This window comes from Muntiacus reevesi, chromosome 9, assembly GCF_963930625.1.
Source record: "Muntiacus reevesi chromosome 9, mMunRee1.1, whole genome shotgun sequence".
Lineage (NCBI taxonomy): Eukaryota > Metazoa > Chordata > Mammalia > Artiodactyla > Cervidae > Muntiacus > Muntiacus reevesi.
Genome location: NC_089257.1, coordinates 34,713,737 through 34,733,205, shown reverse-complemented (window position 1 = coordinate 34,733,205; position 19,469 = coordinate 34,713,737). Strand labels below are relative to the sequence as shown.

At 47.8% G+C, this 19,469-nt stretch overlaps 1 protein-coding gene across 1 annotated transcript; it reads left to right on the top strand.

Annotated features, from left to right (window-relative positions):
* Positions 1-3,863: 3,863 nt before the first annotated feature.
* On the top strand, positions 3,864-5,006 carry B3GNT6 (UDP-GlcNAc:betaGal beta-1,3-N-acetylglucosaminyltransferase 6). Its single transcript, XM_065943853.1, has one exon. It carries the CDS (start codon positions 3,867-3,869, stop codon positions 5,004-5,006), a length of 1,140 nt encoding a protein of 379 aa, XP_065799925.1. The 5' UTR covers positions 3,864-3,866.
* Positions 5,007-19,469: the final 14,463 nt, after the last annotated feature.

Below are 19,469 nucleotides of genomic sequence, written 5' to 3'. Positions count from 1 at the left end.
ACAAATAACTTGCCCAAGGTCCCCAAATGAGGAACCTGAGGTTCAAAACTTTCAACTAAGTGGCAGGTCTGTCCTCTTTGACCAACTCTGCTACTCAGAAGCTGCGGTATCTATCAACATTGATAGGACTTCCCTGGCGGTTCAGTAGTTAAGACTCTGCCCTTCCAAAGCAGGGGGTGCAGGTTCAATCCCTGGTTGGGAAACTAAGATCCCACATGCCTCGTGGCACAGCCAGAAAATTTAAAAACAAAACAACAACAACATAAAACTGTGCTACAGGTTCTGCTGAGATGGACTTACCAGGAGGCACCCTGCTGGAGGTGGTATTTGAAGGACAAGGGATCAGGGCCGGCAGAGGCTATGACAGCTTAAAGTGCAGGGATTTCATAGTGCCTAGAAAAGTGGACGGGGAGTAGGGAGGAATCCAGCAAAAAGAATCACAGAGAACGTCCCCAGAGCTTCACAATGTCAGCACCCAAGAACAGATGGTCAGCAAAGCAGTACCACCGTTAGGAACAGGAACCGGCTCAACCTTGTCCTTAGTTTCCTATCAAAAGGTGGCCGAGATCCAGGTTCCTGAATCAATTTCACCAAAGTAAATGCAGGTTAAGTGAAACAAGAATTACTGTTCAAAGTCTACTATGTGAGACTATTCTCCTTCTAGAAACAATTGTGGACAGAAAGAGGAGATAGAGAATGCTTTTTAATTATTTTCTAAAACTAGCATTTGTATGGTACTCTAGCACTGACAGTATTATTTTCTTGCTCTAGATTTTACTGAGAGATGAATGTTAACTCTTCAGTTTTTCAGAGAAGAAAACTGAAACCTAGAAGGTTAACATTTTTATACAAAGTCACACAGCTAATGAAAGCTGGGATTCACACTCAAGTTATTCAAACTCCAAATTCTATCCTCATTCATTCTTTTACTTTTTCATTCATTGGGGGGGGAAATGGATTGCATGCCCCGAATGTGCCAAGTACAGGACTAGGCACTGAGCATACTTTCATGATAAAATAGCTTATTTTCTGTTTCCCTTTTTTCAGTGCATTAAACACTGAAGCAGGAATCCATGAAAAAGAAACGACATCTAGTATTTCTCATGGGATTCAGTGATTACAGTTTTTTCAAGGGTCTCCCACTTTTATTTGTAGCTAACTCCTGCCATTATTTCATGGGACACCTGCTCTGTGTCCATCTTGGGCTGGACATTGTGTATGGACTGTAACAACCAGGCATGAGACTACAGTTTGATCCAGTAATATCAACTATGTGCAAACAACTCAATCCGAGAATATTTACTGAGCACATTATCTGGGCAAATTATTCATTCAATAATATTTACTGGTACTTTTGATAATCATAATAGCTAATATTTACTAAACATTTGAATCCTATGGACAGAGGAGCCTGCTGGGCTATGGGCTATGAGCCCATGGGCTGCTGTCCATAGGGTTGCACAGAGTCGGACATGACTGAAGCGACTTAGCATGCATGCATGCATTGCAGAAGGAAATGACAACCCACTCCAGTGTTCTTGCCTGGAGAACCCCAGGGACAGAGGAGCCTGGTGGGCTGCCATCTATGGAGTCACACAGAGTCGGACACGACTGAAGTGACTTAGCAGCAGAAGCAGCAGCAACTGAACACTTACTATCCGCCAAGTACTATGCTAAATTCTTTACAGACATTATCATTTAAATATCTCAATGATTTTTAAATTATTTACTTTTATTTGGTTGGACTGGGTCTTAGTTGGGGCAGGTGGGATCTTCAATCTTCATTGCAGCACATGGGATCTAGTTCCCTGACCAGGGACTGAACCCAAACCCCTGCAATGGAAGCACAGAGTCTTCCACTTCCAGTCTTAACCACTTCCAATCGTAACCACTGGACCAACAGGGGAGTCCCAGTAACTCTTAAGAGGTAGCAATTTGACAGCTTAAATCAACTGGCTCAGCATATGCAGTTAGAAAGTGGCAGAGGCAGAATTTGAACCAGGCAGCCAGTATCTTCCCCCAGTATACTGTCCCAACTCCCACCCTGGGAAGGGCAGGAGGGAGACAGTAGTGAGCAACACAGATGCCATCCCTGCCCTCAGGGTGCTTACAGACTAGGAGGGAAGATAAATTTTGAACAAATAACCTCCCCCAAGGACATACCTGTTCAAGTGGAAGTAGAGGGTGAGGAGGCCATTAAACAGGTGAGGGAGAGGAAGGGAGGTCCATCCCAGCAGAGGAACAGCATGAGGGAAAGCTCCAAGGCAGAAAGAGGATGGCAGTCCCAAGCTGTGATTCGACTACGGCCAGGGCAGGTGGATGACAGTGAGGAGCTGTAGAAAAGAGCATGGGGAGTGGCCTGTAAACTTACATTGTTCAGAGTTATCCCAGTTGCTCTAGAGGACAGATCAACTGAGAGCAAGAAAGTGTGTGGCGAGACCAAGCAGAAGGTTCATCTGAGCAGCAGATGCTAGCTTAGATTAGCCTGTTGATAGTGGGAATGGAAGGGGACAGACTGCTCAAATATTTAGGAGTCAGGATTTACCAGGCTTGGGGGGGTGGCAGCGAGGTGAGTGAAAGGAGGGGGATAAATTACAATTTGGGGCTTGAACAACTCAGTGAGGGTGGAACTCTGGGAAGGAAGACCAGAGTTCAGGTTGTATCTGAGGTGGCTGTGGACCACCATACAGAGCTGGTAAGTAATAGGCGGTTGGCTGGACATATGGTTCTGGAGCTTGGAGGTGCTAAAAGCAAGGGAAATCAGCTTGCACAAAGGTGAAAAGAGTTTCTAGGACAGAGCCCTGGAGGAGTCCCCCTGGCCCCGCACCATTAAAAGACGATAGAAAGGAAGAAAGGAACAGAGACAGCTGCGAGACATGCTTAAAGAGGGAGGAGGAAAGCCAGAAGAGAGTGGTGTTCCTGAAATACGGAGCAGTGTGTTCAAGAAGGGCAGGACCTGGTGTGACTGAATTTAGCAGGCAGTAAATACAGGTAAGGTTGCTGTGATCTGGGATTTGTCCTGAGGTGTCCCCATGAAGGCAGGGCTTGAGGTTCACCCAGGCAGACCGGGGGATTTGGATACACACAGGAGAGGGCCTGACCTGGCATGTGTGGGGAAAAGAAAGTAACACCAGCAAATAGAAATAGAAAGAGGTGGGGCCAGAGGATGAAGAGGGTAAAGAATTGGTACCATTCACTGACTGGCTAGTTCATGCTCATTTAACGCTCTAAACTACCCTGCAAGGGAAGAGCTACCAACCCTTTGGTAGAGAGGAGAACACTCAGCGCTAGAGATCTGAAATGACTTGTTCAAGATGATACCTGGAAGTGGTGATGACTGAATTCTAACCTAAGTCTGAGTCCAGGACTGTCACCTCATGCCTCCTTGACTGTGGTGGCAAGGAGGGAAATAGGTCACAGAGGGTCAGGGCTCAACAAGGGTAGAGAGGAAGGAATAGGCCTGGAGAGATTTGGATGCAGTTTCAACAAGGTGTGGAAAGTAGGTGTAAGCTGAGGGTGGGGCAGACAGTCAGGGTATTTAGTTGGAGCAACTGAGCAGAAAGAGGTTCCAGTCATTGAAGAGGATTCACAGGGAAGACAAAGGCTTTGACTTTGACTTGATGAGTCCAACCGGCCTACACGAGTGACAACCAGAGGTAGATGTCAGGAGGTGAAAAGATACACAGATTTGAACGTCAGAAAACTCTAGACTGTGGGAGATACGAAAAGCTTCAGTACGCTTTTTTACCTTCTTAACAACAAAGTTGAGAAGGGGCTGGTTCTGGAAGAGACGTATGACAAGGGAAGGGCGTCATTCTGCTGACTCAAAGACTACTCCAAGCTCACTTTGATTGGTTCCCCCACAGATGGCCTTTCCCCGCCTCGGGTCCCTGAAACCCAAGATCCTGACCTGCCTTCTGGTGGGTTTGAGTTTCTCGCTCCTGCATCACTGGTTCCTCGGCGCCCCCAGGTTTCAACAGGAGCAGAGATCGGATGGGTTCCAGCAGGTGACCCACGTGGCCCCCGCTGCCACGTCGCCGTCCAGCCCAGGGCCTCCGTGCGTGGCCGACGCCTCGGCGAACGCCACGGCCGACTTTGAGAAGCTGCCCGCGCGCATCCAGGACTTCCTGCGGTACCGCCACTGCCGCCACTTCCCGCTGCTCTGGGACGCGCCGGCCAAGTGTAGGGGCAGCCGCGGGCCCTTCCTGCTGCTGGCCGTGAAGTCGTCGCCGGCCAACTTCGAGCGGCGCGAGCTCATCCGCCGCACGTGGGGGCAGGAGCGCAGCTACGGCGGGCGCCCGGTGCGCCGCCTCTTCCTGCTGGGCACTCCCGCACCCGAGGACGCCGAGCGCGCAGAGCAGCTGGCGGAGCTGGCCGCGCTGGAGGCGCGTGAGCACGGCGACGTGCTGCAGTGGGCCTTCACCGACACCTTCCTCAACCTCACGCTCAAGCACGTGCACCTGCTCGACTGGCTGGAGGCCCGCTGCCCGCACGCGCGCTTCCTTCTCAGCGGCGACGACGACGTCTTCGTGCACACGGCCAACGTGCTCAGCTTCCTGGAGGCAAAGTCGCCCGACCGCCACCTCTTCGCCGGGCAGCTCATGAGCGGCTCCGTGCCCATCCGCGAGAGCTGGAGCAAGTACTTCGTGCCCCCGCAGCTCTTCCCCGGGTCCGTCTACCCCGTGTACTGCAGCGGCGGCGGCTTCCTCCTGTCCCGCCACACGGTCCAGGCCCTGCGCCAGGCGGCCCGCCACACCCCGCTCTTCCCCATCGACGACGCCTACATGGGCATGTGTCTGGAGCGCGTCGGCCTGAAGCCCAGCGGCCACGACGGCATCCGGCCTTTCGGCGTGCAGCTGCCCGGCACCCGGCAGCCCTCCTTCGACCCCTGCATGTACCGCGAGCTGCTGCTGGTGCACCGCTTCGCGCCCTATGAGATGCTGCTCATGTGGAGGGCGCTGCACGACCCAGGCCTGAGCTGTCACCACGGGCACAGGGTCTCTTGAGGCTGGGAGGTCAGTGTGGGGGTGCCGTGGGGGTCAGTCGTGAGGAAACTAGGAAAGGCAGTGACTGGGGAATCTGGGAAGACAGTATTGAGAAAGCCTTGGAAATGTCAATGTTAAGGGGCCGTGTTTGGGGGATGGGGCGTCTGATTAGTAAGTCTGAAGGACAGCGATTAGCGAGTGAGCTGGGAGAGACCCAGGTTCCATTCCTGGGTCCGGAAGATCCCCTGGAGGAGGACGTGGCAACTACTCCAGTATTCTTGCCTGGAGAATCCCATGGACAGAGGAGCCTGGTGGGCTATGGTCCATACAGTCGCAAAGAATCGAACACGACTGAAGTCACTCACAGGCACACAAGGGCACCTAGAGTCTGTTGTGAACCAAACCTCCATTGGAGGTGGGGGCTGGGGGGTCGGGTCAGTAACCAGACTCTGAGGATCAGGCTGTGATCCTGACTTCAGGAGCTGCCAGTTGTTGGCAAAGTACAAAAATCAAGAAAACAGCTTGAGAATGAGGCAAAAATGTGTGCTGTCAAGGTCCCAACTATGTAAGATGGACAAGAAGGGCTGAGCTTCAAGGTAGATAGCCTGGATGAGAAGCCAGGAGCCTGACCTGATGCCTTCCCTGCCCTGGGGAGGAGGTCCAGTCTTCGCCCCTGTGGACTCCCTCTGGCATAACCATGTACTTTGTCACTTGGTCGGGCCCTCTCCCGGCCCTGCATCTTTGCAAGCTTTGATCCCTTTACTGGAAATGTCCACCAGCCATCACTGGCCAAGTCTCTTGTATGGATGAGGAGGCCTGCAAGGGGCAGGGGAGCTGTCCCCTGAACTCTGTTACCCCCTTCCTCCTGGGCACACACGTAGACTATACTTCCCAGACTCCCCTGAAGTGAGTTGTGGGCATGTGACCAGCCTGTCTTCATGTCTGTGTATAGTTGTGAAGAAGACCCCTCCTGAACCCAGGCCTCACTTGTGCTCACTTTCTCCTTCCCCCTGATTGGCACACGGATGAGCCTATAACCTTGCAGATGCCTGGGTTCCTCAACCTTGGCACAATTGCCGTTTTGAGTTCTTTGCTGTAAAGGGTTGTCCTGTGCATTGGAGAACATTTAGTCATATCCCTGTCCTCTGGCTGCTAGATGCCAGCATCACACCCCAAGTTATAACAACCAAAAAGATCTCTGAAGTTTGCCAAATGTACCCTGGTGAGTGGGGCTTCCCTGGTGGCTCAGACGGTAAAGAATCTGCCTGCAATGCAGGAGGCCGGGGCTCCATCCCTGGGTTGGGAAGATCCCCTGGAGAAGGAAATGGCTACCCCCTCCAGTATTCTGGCCTGGAGATTTCCATGGACAGGGGAGCCTGGCAGGCTACAGTCCATGGGGTTGCAAAGAATTGGACATGGCTGAGCGACTTTCACTTTCACCCTGGTGAGCAAAGTCACCTCTAGTGTGAACCACTGACCTAGAGGAAGGCAGGAAAACAAGAGGGCTTCCCAGTTCACTGCAGGGAGCAGGGCTGCTTGTGGACTAACCTGGAATACTCAGCTCAAACTACTGAGAAGAACAAAATAAACTTTTATGTTTTTTGAGCCTCTTGGATTTTGTTGACACTTTGTTAGGGCAACCTTGGTAACGTAGTGTGTCCTCTCTGATCCCTGTTTCCACCCAACCAGACTGGCTGCTCCCAGAGGGAGGGACCATGTCTGAATCACGTCCAGTGATAACCCATGGAGGGAGGCCTGGCATCCTGCAGGCTCACCCTTGGCTTGGGAGGTGGAAGGAGCAGGAGGAAGAGGCACCGTCCAAGCAGCCTTTCTGCAGTCATGGACATGGATCCCCAGGAGCCATGGCCACTTGTCCCTTGCCGGCCTTGCTTCTGAGCAGGGTCTGGCTCATAGTAAGTACTTCCTAAATGCTTTAGGGGTGAAAAAATGAATGGATGGTGCCCATCTGTCCCAGTGGTATTAACTGTATCCATCGGGACAGTGTATTAGTTTCTTATAATGGCTGTAACAAATTGCCACGGATTTGGGGGCTTAAAGACACATGCATAGTTGTTATCATATAGTCCTACATATCAGAAATCCAAAATGAGTCTTGCTGGGCTAAAAGTCAAGGTGTCAGGCCTGCATTCCTTCTGGAAGGTTCCAGGGCAGAATTTGTTCCCCTGCCTCTTCCAACTTCTAGAGACTGCCCACATTCCTTGGTTTGGGGCTTCCTTCCATCTCCAGAGGCAGCAGTCACATCACTCTGACCTCTGCTTCCCTTGGACCCATGTCTTCTGACTCTCCTGCCTTCCCTTTCATTTATAAGGATTCTTGTGATCACCCTGGGTCTGCCTGCATAATCCAAAATTATCTTTCTGTCTTAAAGTCTGCCAATTAGCAATCTTCATTAATTCTTTTTTTTCCCATGTAACCTAACATATCCATAGCTTTCAGGGATTAGGGCCTAGACATTTTTTTTGGCGGGGACATTATTTCACTTACCATCAGTCAGTCAGTCGATCAGTTAAGTCACTCGGTCATGTCTGACTCTTTGCGACCCCAAGGACTGAAGCACGCCAGGCCTCCCTGTCCATCACCAATTCCCAGAGTTTACTCAAACTCATGTCCATTGAGTCGGTGATGCTATCCAACCATTTCGTCCTCTTTAGTCCCCTTCTCTTCCTGTCTTCAATCTTTCCCAGCATCAGGGTCTTTTCAGATGAGTCAACTCTTCGCATCAGGTGGCCAAAGTATTGGAGTTTCAGCTTCAGCATCAGTCCTTCCAATGAACCCAGGACTGATCTCCTTTAGGATGGACTGGTTGGATCTCCTTGCAGACCAAGGGACTCTCAAGAGTCTTCTCCAACACCACAGTTCAAAAGCATCAATTCTTCTGTACTCAGCTTTCTTTATAGTCCATCTCTCACATCCATACATGACCACTGGAAAAACCATAGTCTTGACTAGACAGACCTTTGTTGACAAAGTAAGTCTCTGCTTTTTAATATGCTGTCTAGATTGGTCATGACTTTCCTTCCAAGGAGTAAGTGTCTTTTAATTTTATGGCTGCAATCACCATCTGCAGTGATTTTGGAGCCATCAGTTAGTCAGTCGGTCAGCTACTGTTTCCACTGTTTGCACATGTATTTGCCATGAAGTGATGGGACCGGATGCCAAGATCTTAGTTTTCTGAATGTTGAGCTTTAAGACAACTTTTTCACTCTCCTTTTTCACTTTCATCAAGAGGCTCTTTAACAGACAAGAAAACAAGAATCATGAGGCCAGTAGAGGACACCTCTGCATCTTTGGAAAAGTCTGAATTCTGTGCTTTGACAGCTTCCTCCCATTTCCCTGACAGTCAGATGAATTATCCCCACTTGACGGATAAAAAGATTGAGAGTCCGGGACCTCACAGCTCAGAAGGATCAGAACACCTCATTTATAGGCCTATTTTGTCACTCTGGGTCCTGGTCAGCCCCTCTCGGAAGCTGGGCTGCTAACACACCAGGCCCAGCGAAGGCCCAGGGCACGCGCAGCCCTGGCACCTCTTGATGTCACCCGGTTCCCTCCCCTCACCTGGCCCTGATCACCCGTCAGCACAAAGCCTGCCTTGCTCACAGGGCTCTTTTGAGATCCGCGGCCACCAGGGGGCGCGCCCTGCACACCATTTCCTGGCGGTGGCGGCGGCTGGTCCTTGGATTGGGAAACTCTGGGCCCTGGGAGTCTGCTGCCAACTCCCTTCGCTAGGCTAGCCTAGCTGACAAGAACCCCACGAGTAAGGAAAATGATACGCCTGTCTCACTAACAAACAGATGCAAAATTCTACACGAAATGCTAGTACACAATGTGGCAATATGTAAAAAGGATGACATAGCATCTAGACGGATTTATCTCAGAAATGTGAGGTGGGCCTAGCATTAGAAAAGGAATCAGAATATATGGATAAAAAAGGAATATCCATCAATGTGGTAAATCACATCGAGAGAAATATGAATCTCTCAGATGTGGGGCGGGTGGGGGGGGTAATTTGTGATAAAATTCAACATCCGTTTGTGATTTAAAGAAAATCTTAGTGAAAGATGAAAGCATTTCCTTTGAGTCTGAAAAGACTACATGTGCCCATCATCACCACTGTTCAACTGTCCAAGGCTTGAGAGCACAGCAAGATAAGGTAAAGGTTTAAAATGATACTGAGGTAATTCCCTGGCGGTCCACTGATTAGGCCTTTGCCCTTTCACTGCAGAGGAGTGGACAAAAAAAAATTTTTTTTAATGATAATGACTTGAAAAAAAATTATGGAAACTTCAGAGGTTTGTAACCCTATTAGATCATTTCTCCCTAAAATTAATGCTGTACTCCCTATCCTGAAATGAAATTCTTTGATAGTATTTTCAAAAAATGAATATAATTCTTTCATTGTAATATATAGTGTTAATAAAATAAATAATATGTATTATGATGTGTAAATTCTTGGGCACAACTAACTCCCTTACAAATTTTCAAATCTCTCTCTAGGGGGCAGTACACCTCACTGAGAAACAGCCTACTTTAGAAAACCCACCAAAACACACAAATCCTACAGTTAATTGATTAAAATAATTTTAAATGTGGCAATTCTTCCAGTACAAAATCAATGTACAAAAATCAATTTAATTTCTATATAATAACAAGCAATCAAGGGAAGTCATTTTGTAAAAGTACCATTTATAGTAGAAATAAAAATACAAAAGTGAAAGTGAAAGTCACCCGATCAGGTCCAGCTCTTTGCGACCCCATGGACCATACAGTCCATGGAATCTCCAGGCCAGAATACTTGAGTGGGTAGCCTTTCCCTTCTCCAAAGGATCTTCCCAACCCAGGGATCGAACCCAGATCTCCCACATTGCAGACAGATTCTTTACCAGCTGAGCCACAAGGGAAGCCCCAAAGCAATCAGGAAAAGTCATTTTATAAAAGTACCATTTATAGTACAAATAAAAATATACCTCGGACTGAATCTAAAAGTGATGCAGTTAAGATATTTTAAAAATATATATGTCAAGGCTGTATACTGTCACCCTGTTTATTTAACTTATATGCAGAGTACATCATGCAAAATGCCGGGCTGGATGAAACATAAGCTGGAATCTAGATTGCCCCCTACAAATATCAATAACCTCAGATATGCAGATGACACCACACTTATGGCTGAAGTGAAGAGGAACTAAAGAGTCTCTTGATTAAGGTGAAAGAGGAGAGTGAAAAAGCTGGCTTAAAACTCAGCATTCAAAAAACCATGGCATCTGGTCCCATCACTCCATGACAAATAGATAGGGGAACAATGGAAACAGTGAAAGACTTCATTTTCTTGGGCTCCAAAATCACTGCAGATGGAGACTGCAGTCATGAAATTAAAAGACATTTGCTCCTGGGAACAAAAGCTATGACCAACCTAGACAGCATATTAAAAAGCAGAGACATTACTTTGCCAGCAAAGGTCCATCTAGTCAAAGATATGATTTTTGCAGTAGTCATGTATGGATGTGAGAGTTGGACTATAAAGAAACCTGAACACTGAAGAATTGATGCTTTTGAACTGTGGTGTTGGAGAAGACTCTTCAGAGTCCCTTGGACAGCAAGGAGATCAAATCAGTCAATCCTAAAGAAAATCAGTTCTGAATATTCTTTGGAAGGACTGATGCTAAAGCTGAAACTCCAATACTTAGGACACCTGATTGGTAGAACTGACTCATCTGAAAAGACCCTGACACTGGGAAAGATTGAAGGCAGGAAGAGAAGGGGATGAAAGAGGATGAAATGGTTGGATGGCATCACTGACTTGATACTGACTTGATGGACAAGAGTTTGGGCGAGCTCCGGGAGCTGGTGATGGAGAGGGAAGCCTGGCGTGCTGCAGTCCATGGGGTTGCAGAGTCAGACACGACTGAGTAACTGAAATGAACTGACTGAATGTTTATTTATTTATTTACTTTTGGTTGCACTAGGTCTTCTTTGCTGCGAGAGGGATTTCTCTAGTTGCAGCAAGCAAGGGCTACTCTTCATTGTTTTGCATGGGTTTCTTGTTGTGATGGCTTCTTTTGTTGCGGAGCACAGACTCTAGGCATAAGCTTCAGTAGTAGTTGCTGAATGTGGGCTCAGTAGTTGGGGCACAAGAGCTTAGCTGCTTCTTGCCATGTGGAATCTTCCAGACCTGGGATCAAACCCATATCTCCTGCATTAGCAGGCAGATTCTTATCCACCAGGTAAGTCCTAAACATCTTAATTAACGTACAGAAATAGCATGTTACAAAGCACCTCCAAGCCCCTGAATTCCTTGTATCTTCACCCCGTTCAGGGAACAGGGATTATTATCATTCCCATGGGGCAGATGTGGAGACTGAGGCCCAGGTAAATGAGTGACCTGCCCAAAGTCACCAAGTCTGCTGGGCCCTGACTACTCCCCCAGGCACCATGCTGGACAGCCACCAAACCCAGAGCTGAAGCAGTTGCCTAAAGAGGCAAACAGCACCACCGTCCCCTCACCCTGCCACAGCTAGAACATCATTTGTGTAAAATCTCCTCAGCCTTACCCATCTCAGCTGCACTTGGGAGCAGGAGGTGAAGGTTGAACTCAAAGGTAAGGCCCCACCTCAGTTTCATTTACAGGATGGTTCTGTAGTGATGATAACCCTCTTCTCCCCTCCAGCCAGACTCAGCCTGGCCTTGGAGTAACAAACAGGCCCACTGACCTGTTTTTCCAGCAGAAGAGCCATCTTTCCAGAAGGTTAGTTCTCATACTCCCAAGAACACAGAAACGATGTCAGCTTTTAAAATGTCTGTCTGTTTGTTTGTTTGTTTTTCCTTTACTCCTGGTATCAAGTGTTTGGAGCTATAGGTAGGAGATTGGATGTGTGTTCTAGAAAGTTCATTTGGCTGTGGGACAAGGGATCTGAGGGGCGGGAGGGGTCCTGGGGGGAGTGAGGAGGTGATGAGTAAGGGGTCTGGGAGAGAGGAAGAAGCGGGGGGAGTCCAGAGGTCTGGGGAGATGGAATGGGCAGGGCGTGAACTCTGAGGCGGGGGCCATGGGAGGGGAGGGGGGTGCTTGTCAGGACTGACAGGAAGGCTGGCTCAGGTCTGGCCCTTGGGGTAGGGTGATGGGGCACAGAAGCGTCAATCACGGAAAAGCTCTGTGGGCACTGGCCATGGAGAGTGAGTTGTCCTGGGAGTCTAGGGGGCTCGCAGGGCCCCTCACAGCACACACCAACCGCCTGGGGCCCTCCCTCACTCACCCCACAGCTCCCCAGCATGCAGCAGAGGACAGAAAGCCCCGAGTGTCTTCAGAATGTTCCACACTGGGGGTCAGCTACGCTCCCCTCCCTGCCCCCGTCCCCGCCCCTGACCCCTCCACAGCAGGCACATGAGGGCTGGAGGCTCTGCCGCAGGGCAGGACCCAGCTGACGGCTTCTGAAGCACCCCACCCCACCCCTGCGTGAGCAGTTCTGGGCTCTGCACAGTGGGGAGAAGGGAGCCCCTCAAACTCAGAGATGAGAGACAGCTACCTGCATGGTCTGAGACTCCTGACACAGCACCCCCCCCCAATCCTGGCTCACATGGGCATCCAGGGGTCCTGCCACAGTGGGGCACATGCTCCCTCTCACCCCTCAGGGCCCTCCCAGGTGCTAGAGTACCCAAAACTTTCAACAAAATCCAGAAACTTCTTAAGCAAATGAGCTCCTGTCCCCAGCTGCCCCAGGGGAAACCGCCTTTTCCTGGCTTCCCTCTGGACCTCAGTGTCTCTTAAGCCCCAGCCAGGACGCTCTGGGCACCTAGTTCAACAGTATAGCCCCCCTATTCCTCACCTCCCCCCCCCCCACCTCCATGCTGAGCTGGGAGCCTAGAGCCACTCTGGGAGTCCACACTCTGCCCCAGGGAGGGCCAGGGGCAGGTGCCACCTCCTCCGGGTCCCAGATGGTCCAGGAAAGACCCACACATCTTTACTCCCCGACCCCACCCACAGGTGCTGGCCTGGGCAGGACACTGGAGAGTCCAGGAACCACTGGATCCAGCTGCCCCTCCTTGGCAGGGGCTCTGGGCACCAGATCCACTTCAGCACCGTCTGTCTGCTGAGGCCGTGGGCAGTGTATTCCCGCCAAGACGAGCACCAGGATCTGCAACTCACAGGGCTTGACGTCGGAGGATCGAGGGCCTCGTGTGTGTGCTCTGCGCTCTTTGGAAAACTGGTAGTTTCACATGGCTTCACTCCATGACCCAGTAATTCCATTCCTAGGTGTTTACCCAAGAGATTTGAAAACATTTGTCACACAAAAACTTGCAATTGAATGCCCCTAACAGCTTTATCCATAATAGGCCCAAGGTGGAAAAATTCCAAGTGTCCATCAAAGGATGAATACATAAGCAAAATGTGGTAAATACACACAGAGGAACCTTATGCAGCCATGAAAAGAAATGAAGTTATGATTCATGCTACCATGTCAATAAACCATGAAAACAGTATGCTAGGTGAAAGAAGCTGGATTCTATTTATATGAAATGTCTAGATAGTCAAATCCATAGGGATAGAAAGCAAATGAGTGGATTTCTTTTCTTTCTTTCTTTCTTTTTTTTTTTTTTGGTCACTCTGCATGTAGGATCTTAGTTTCCTGACCAGAGGTTAAATGCAGTGGCCCCTGCAGTGGAAGCACAGAATCTTAACTACAACTTTGTGAATAAACTAAAATCCACTGAATTTGATACTTTAAGGTGGTGATTTTTTATGGAATAAAAATCATCTCAATAATAGCATTTTAAAAGATACAGTCAGAAGAGAGACACTCCTTCCTCCCCTGTTCCTGTATCTTTCCATCCCCTCTACTTTCTAGCCTGCCTCCATCACATCACTGTCTCATCTGTTTCTGTCCCATTTCCTTTGCACAAAAGAGAGACCATTATATATGTTCTATAGGCTCTCCCTTATGTGAAGAGGACCATACTGTATAGATGATCTTGGCTTTTGCTTTTTTTCACTTAATAGTCCTTGCTGGAATTCATGCCATACAAATCCAGAGATCTTGATCATTCTTTTTCTTTTCTCCACCCCCCCTCCACCTTTTTTTCCCCACAACTTTTAGTGCGTCTTTGCATAGATATGCTATAGTTTATCCAACCACTCTCCATGTAGGAGTACACCATTCCCAGTATTTTTTAATAATTTTATTTATTTTTGGCAGTGCTGGGTCTGTTGCTATGTGGGCTTTTCTGTAGTTGCGGTGATCAGGGGCTACTCTCTAGTTGTGATGCACAGGCTTCTCATTGTGGTGGCTTCTCTTGTTGCAGAGCGAGGGCTCTAGGGCGTGGCTTAAGTAGTTTCAGCACGTGGGCTCAGTTGTGGCTCCCGGGCTCCGGAGCACAGGCTCAATAGTTCTGGTGCAGGGGCCTGGTTGCTCCTTGGTATGTGGGATCTTCTCAGGTCAGGGATCAAGCCTCGTCTCCTGCACTGGCAGGTAGAGTCTTCACCACTGAGCCACCAGGGAAGCCCATATTGTTCCCAGTATTTTGCAATTAAGAAGTAGTGCTTCAGTGAAAAACCTTTTGCATAGGTATTTTCACATTGTTGGAGGTCTAACTTCAGGATAAATTCCTAGAAGTGAAGTTGCTGGGTTCAAGGGTGAGCATGTATTTAATTTCATTAGGTATTGCCAAATTTTCCTAGAGAGAATTGCACCGATTTGCATTCCCATCAGCAATGTATTCCAGCACCTGTTTCCCCTCATCCTGGACAGCAGAATGTGTTGTGATTTTTTCCCAGTCTGAATAGGTGAGAAATGGTACCTAGTCAGTGTTGTATTCAGTTGCCTTTCTCTAATTGCGTCCTTGAGCATTTTGCCCCATATGTTTGGGGACCATTTTTACATCTTTTCTGGTAAACTGTCTATTCATGCCTTTACCTTATTTATTACTGGATTGTTTAGTTTTGTTTCCAGTTTTTAAGAGTTACTTGTATGTTAGGGATATCTGCCCTTTGTGGTATCACGTTGAGAACATTTTCCTTCAGTTTGTCGGTTATCTGGGGACTTTATGTGTCACACAAAGTTTTTAAATTTTCATGTGTCATGTCCGACTCTTTGCAACCGCATAGGCTGGAGCCCGCCAGGCTCTTCTGTCCATGGAATTCTCCAGGCAAGACTACTGGAGTAGCCATTCCCTTCTCCAGGGAATTTTCCCAACCCAGAGCTTGAACGCAGGTCTCCTGCATTGCAGGCATCTTCTTTACTGTCTGAGCCACCAGGGATAAATTTTCACAAAGTCAAATTTATTGGTCTTTTCTTTACATCCTCTGAGTTTTGAGTCATAGTTAGAAAGCCTTACCCAATATCAGAGTTAAAGAGGAAGTCCCCCATGTTTTCTTCTGGTCTTTGTGTCATTTTAGTTTTTACACTTAGAGCCCTAATCCATGTTGTTTATTCTTTTGCTGGGTGTGACATATGGACTTAATTTTATCTTTTTCCAAATGGCTACCCCATTGTCCCAGTATCATTTATAACAAAGTCCATTTTTAGAGTGTATCAAAGATGGCATCTCAGATCACTAGGGTAAAGATGTATTTGTCTATTTCTAAATTTCTGGTCTATTGCAATTTGTCTATTCATGTACCAGTGCCACCCATTTCTATTGACAGAAGCTTTCACTTTTTTAATCTCTGCTAAAGCTACTTCCTGCTCATAGTTTTTCTTTTCCAGTGTTTTCCTACCTATTCGTGCATGTTTATCTTTCCAGATGGACTTTTCAACTCATATATCTTCATAAAACAGCTGGCTGGTATTGTTATTTGGATTGTATTGAATTTACAAATTAACTTAGGGAGAACTGACATCTTTGTAATATTGACTTATCCTTTCCAAGAATAGGAGATGTCTTTCCATTTGTTCTTAGTGTCTTTCAGAAGGTTTTAAAATTTTCCTCATGTATTTTTATGCATTTCTTGTTAAATTTGTTCCTAAGCATTTAATTTTCTTTTATTGTAAAAAGGCTTTCCTCCACCTTTATGACCTCTGTTGATGTTTGTTTATATAAAGGCCATTGAATTTTGTATTTTGATTTTGTATCCTGCTCTTTCAGCGAACTCTGTTACTATTTGAATTAGTTCTGTCATTGCTTCTCTGGGTTTTTTTTTTTTTTCAAGTATAACATTATATGATCTGCAAATAGATATATATTTTTTCTCTTCTTTACTCAGTCTTAGATCTTAAATTGATTTATTTTGTCTAGTTGTATTGGCTAATACCTCTGGTACAATGTAGCATAGTGGTGTAGACAGTATATTCTTGCCTTGTTTCTGATCTTCCAGTGTTTCTTGGTTAAATAAGATGTTGGCTTCAGGGCTACATTTTACCATGTTGAGAACATATCCCTCTATCCCTTCCTATTTCACTGAGAGATTTTATTATGAATTGGTATTGAATTTTGTTAAAGACGGTCTTGGCATCTATAGAAAAAAATCATCGGACTTCCCTGGTGTTCCAGTGGCTAAGACTCCATGCTTCCACTGCAGGGAGTGGATCACCATGGGTTTGATCCCCGGTTGGAGAGTTAAGGTCCCACATGCCACGGGGCAACTATGCCTGAATGCCACAACTACAGAGCACGCCTCCCGCCCCCCAAATCATTATTTTCCCCTTAGGTTCATTAGTATGGTGCATGCTTGTTATGGGTTGAATTGTGTCCACCGCAAAAGAAGTTGAAGTCTAACTCCTAGCGCCTCATAATGAAATTTGGAAATAGGGTCTTATCAGTGGTGACCAAATTAAAATGAATTCATTAGGTAGACCCTAATCCGACATGACCAGTGTCCTTCCTTATAAATGGGAAATTTGGACACAAGATAGACAGATCCACAGGGAGAACACATGTGAACACAAAGGTGTAGATCATGGTGTTGTGTTATAAGCCAAGGGATGTCAAAGATTGCCAGCAAACCACCTGAAGCTAAGGAGAAAGGCACAGGGCAGATTCTCCTTCACAACCCTCAGAGGGACCCAGCTCTGATGACACACTGCTCTTGGACATCTAGCCTCCAGATCTGTGAAACAATAAATTTCTGTGTTTAAGTTGCCCAGTTTGTGGTAGTTTGTTACGGCAATCCTAGCAAACATATTCTATTAATGGATTTCCTAATGTTAAACCACCTTCATATTCCTGGAATCAATCCCACTTGGTTTTGGCTGGCTCCTAAGACTATCCAGGATACTAACAAAATATAAGTAGTGTTTCAGAGTAGCATGGAATTGAGAGCAATTCAGAGTTCATGTTTGTCTTTCATATCCCTGTTTTCCATGGTGTCTGCTCTCCCCTTGAGTTCAACATGGCTCTCCCATTTCCTGAGCTCTCAGGAGAATACCGTTAGTTCTTTGTGTCCTGAAAAGTTCTGTGTGTCCAGCTCCACTCCTCTCCCTTGAGATCCCATCCCCTTGGCTAGATGGGCGTAGGGGAACTGGTTAATGAGATCACTTGAGTATTCCACCCCAAAACACCAAGCTCCGGTATTGAGCCATTCCCCTTGCCAGCAGGTGAAAGTAAAAATGTTAGTTGTTCAGTTGTGTCTGACTCTTTGCGACCCAATGGGCGGTAGCCCGCCAGGCTCCTCTGTTCATGGAATTCTCCAGGCAAGAATACTGGAGTGGCTAGTCATTCCTGTCTCCAAAGGATCTTCCTGACCCAGGAATTGAACCTGAATCTCCCACATTGCAGGCAGATTCTTTACCGTCTGAGCCATCAGGGAAGCCCATGGTATCTTTAAAAGAAATTACTGTTTATAAGAATTTCACTTGGGGGACTTTCCTGGTGGTTCAGTGGCTAAGATTTCACCCTCCTAATGCAGGTGGCCTGGGTTCAACCCCTGGTCAGGGAACTAGATCCCTCACATCGCAACTAAAACACCACGCATCCTGCAATGAAGGTCGAAGATCCAGCATGCAGCAGATAAGACCTGGCACAGCTAAATAAATATTAATATGGAAGAAGAATTTCACTTGGGAAACTCTGTTACATAGAGGAGCAGTGAAGATTGGGGTCTGCTGTCCTGCCGCACAAAAGTTTCTCTCCAGGGCTCTGGTGGGGAGGAGGCTATGAAGTCCTGCAGAACTAGGAGGATGGAACTAGCTCAGCTCTGGGTGACAGAGACTCTCTCAAGAGAAGTAGAAAGGGCTGCCTTGTGAGGGAATGAGCACCCATTTACAGGAGGGTGTAGCAGAGGTGGGGCAGCCAGTCAAAGAGTCATCAGAGGTGAAGAGGAAGAGAGGGAGAGAGGAGGAGGGGAAGGGCGCAAGAGTGGAGTCAGACAGGGTAAATAGGATCCCAGGTCTGCCATTTCCTAATTGTTGGACTGGGGCATCTCCCTGAGGCTCAGTTCTGTCATCTGTAAAATGGGGCTAATGAGAGCTCCTGCCAAGGGTGGTTGTGAGAATTAAATGGGAAAAGCGCCTACACCGCAGGCCCCGTGATGGCACCACTTGGTGAATCAGCTTATAACAGCCAAGCAGCAGGGACCTGGAGCCAGAGCATCATCAGAGCTCCACCCCTTCCCCCCTCTTTTTTGGGGAGATCAGGCTCTTCCTGGCTTGTCTGGAAACCTCCCTCCCAACCCCCAACAAGGGCAAGGCTGATGCCTCTCCCACTCCACCAGACTGGGTGCCCTGGACAGGTCACTGTCCCCCTCTAGGTCTTTTTCCTCATCTGCTAGAGAAGGTGGGAGCTGCCAGAGATGGGCTCTGGGGTGGGTCCTTCCAGTTCTAACATCCTAGGATGGCTGGGCTTCTGAGTAGCCATGTGTACATGTCTCTGCTCCTGGGGACCCAGTGTCGTCACAAAACGAGGGGTTTGGGCTAGATGAAAATGGTATCTGCTAAGCCCTGCTGAACACTAACTCTCAGCCAGGGCCCGCTCTAGGTGCTTTATGTGACTCAGTCCATTTAATCCCCACAACAACCCCGTGGTGTGGTGCTACTATCATCATTTTCTAGGTGAGGTGACTGGGACACAGAGAGTGTGGGTCACTTGTCCAAGATCACACAGCTAACATGAACCCAGGTGGTGAGTCCAGAACATATTCTTGCAACCACCACGAAACTTTGTATTTCAGAGTGTTGTGGCTCTCACACTCTGAAATACATAAAGGGTGGCTAAGCATCTTGTGAACTCTACCCTTGTGAGGGCTGAAGCAGCCACATTTTCTCAGCCAGGACCCCAGCTTCACTATGAACATGTGGGAGTTGCCCAGCCCAGAGGCAGGGCTGCTCAACATTCTACATGAGGGTGCTCACCACTAACCTATACCTGATCATCACTCACTTCTGCTAGAAACCCATTTTCCAGACAGAAAAATGAGGCTCTGAAAGAATAGTGGACTTGTTTGGATCACACAGCGAGTAACTGGCAGAGTGAGGACCCGAGACCAGAGCTCCCTGGCTTCACCCAGCAGTACTGTCTTTCCTAGAATAAGCCTCAACC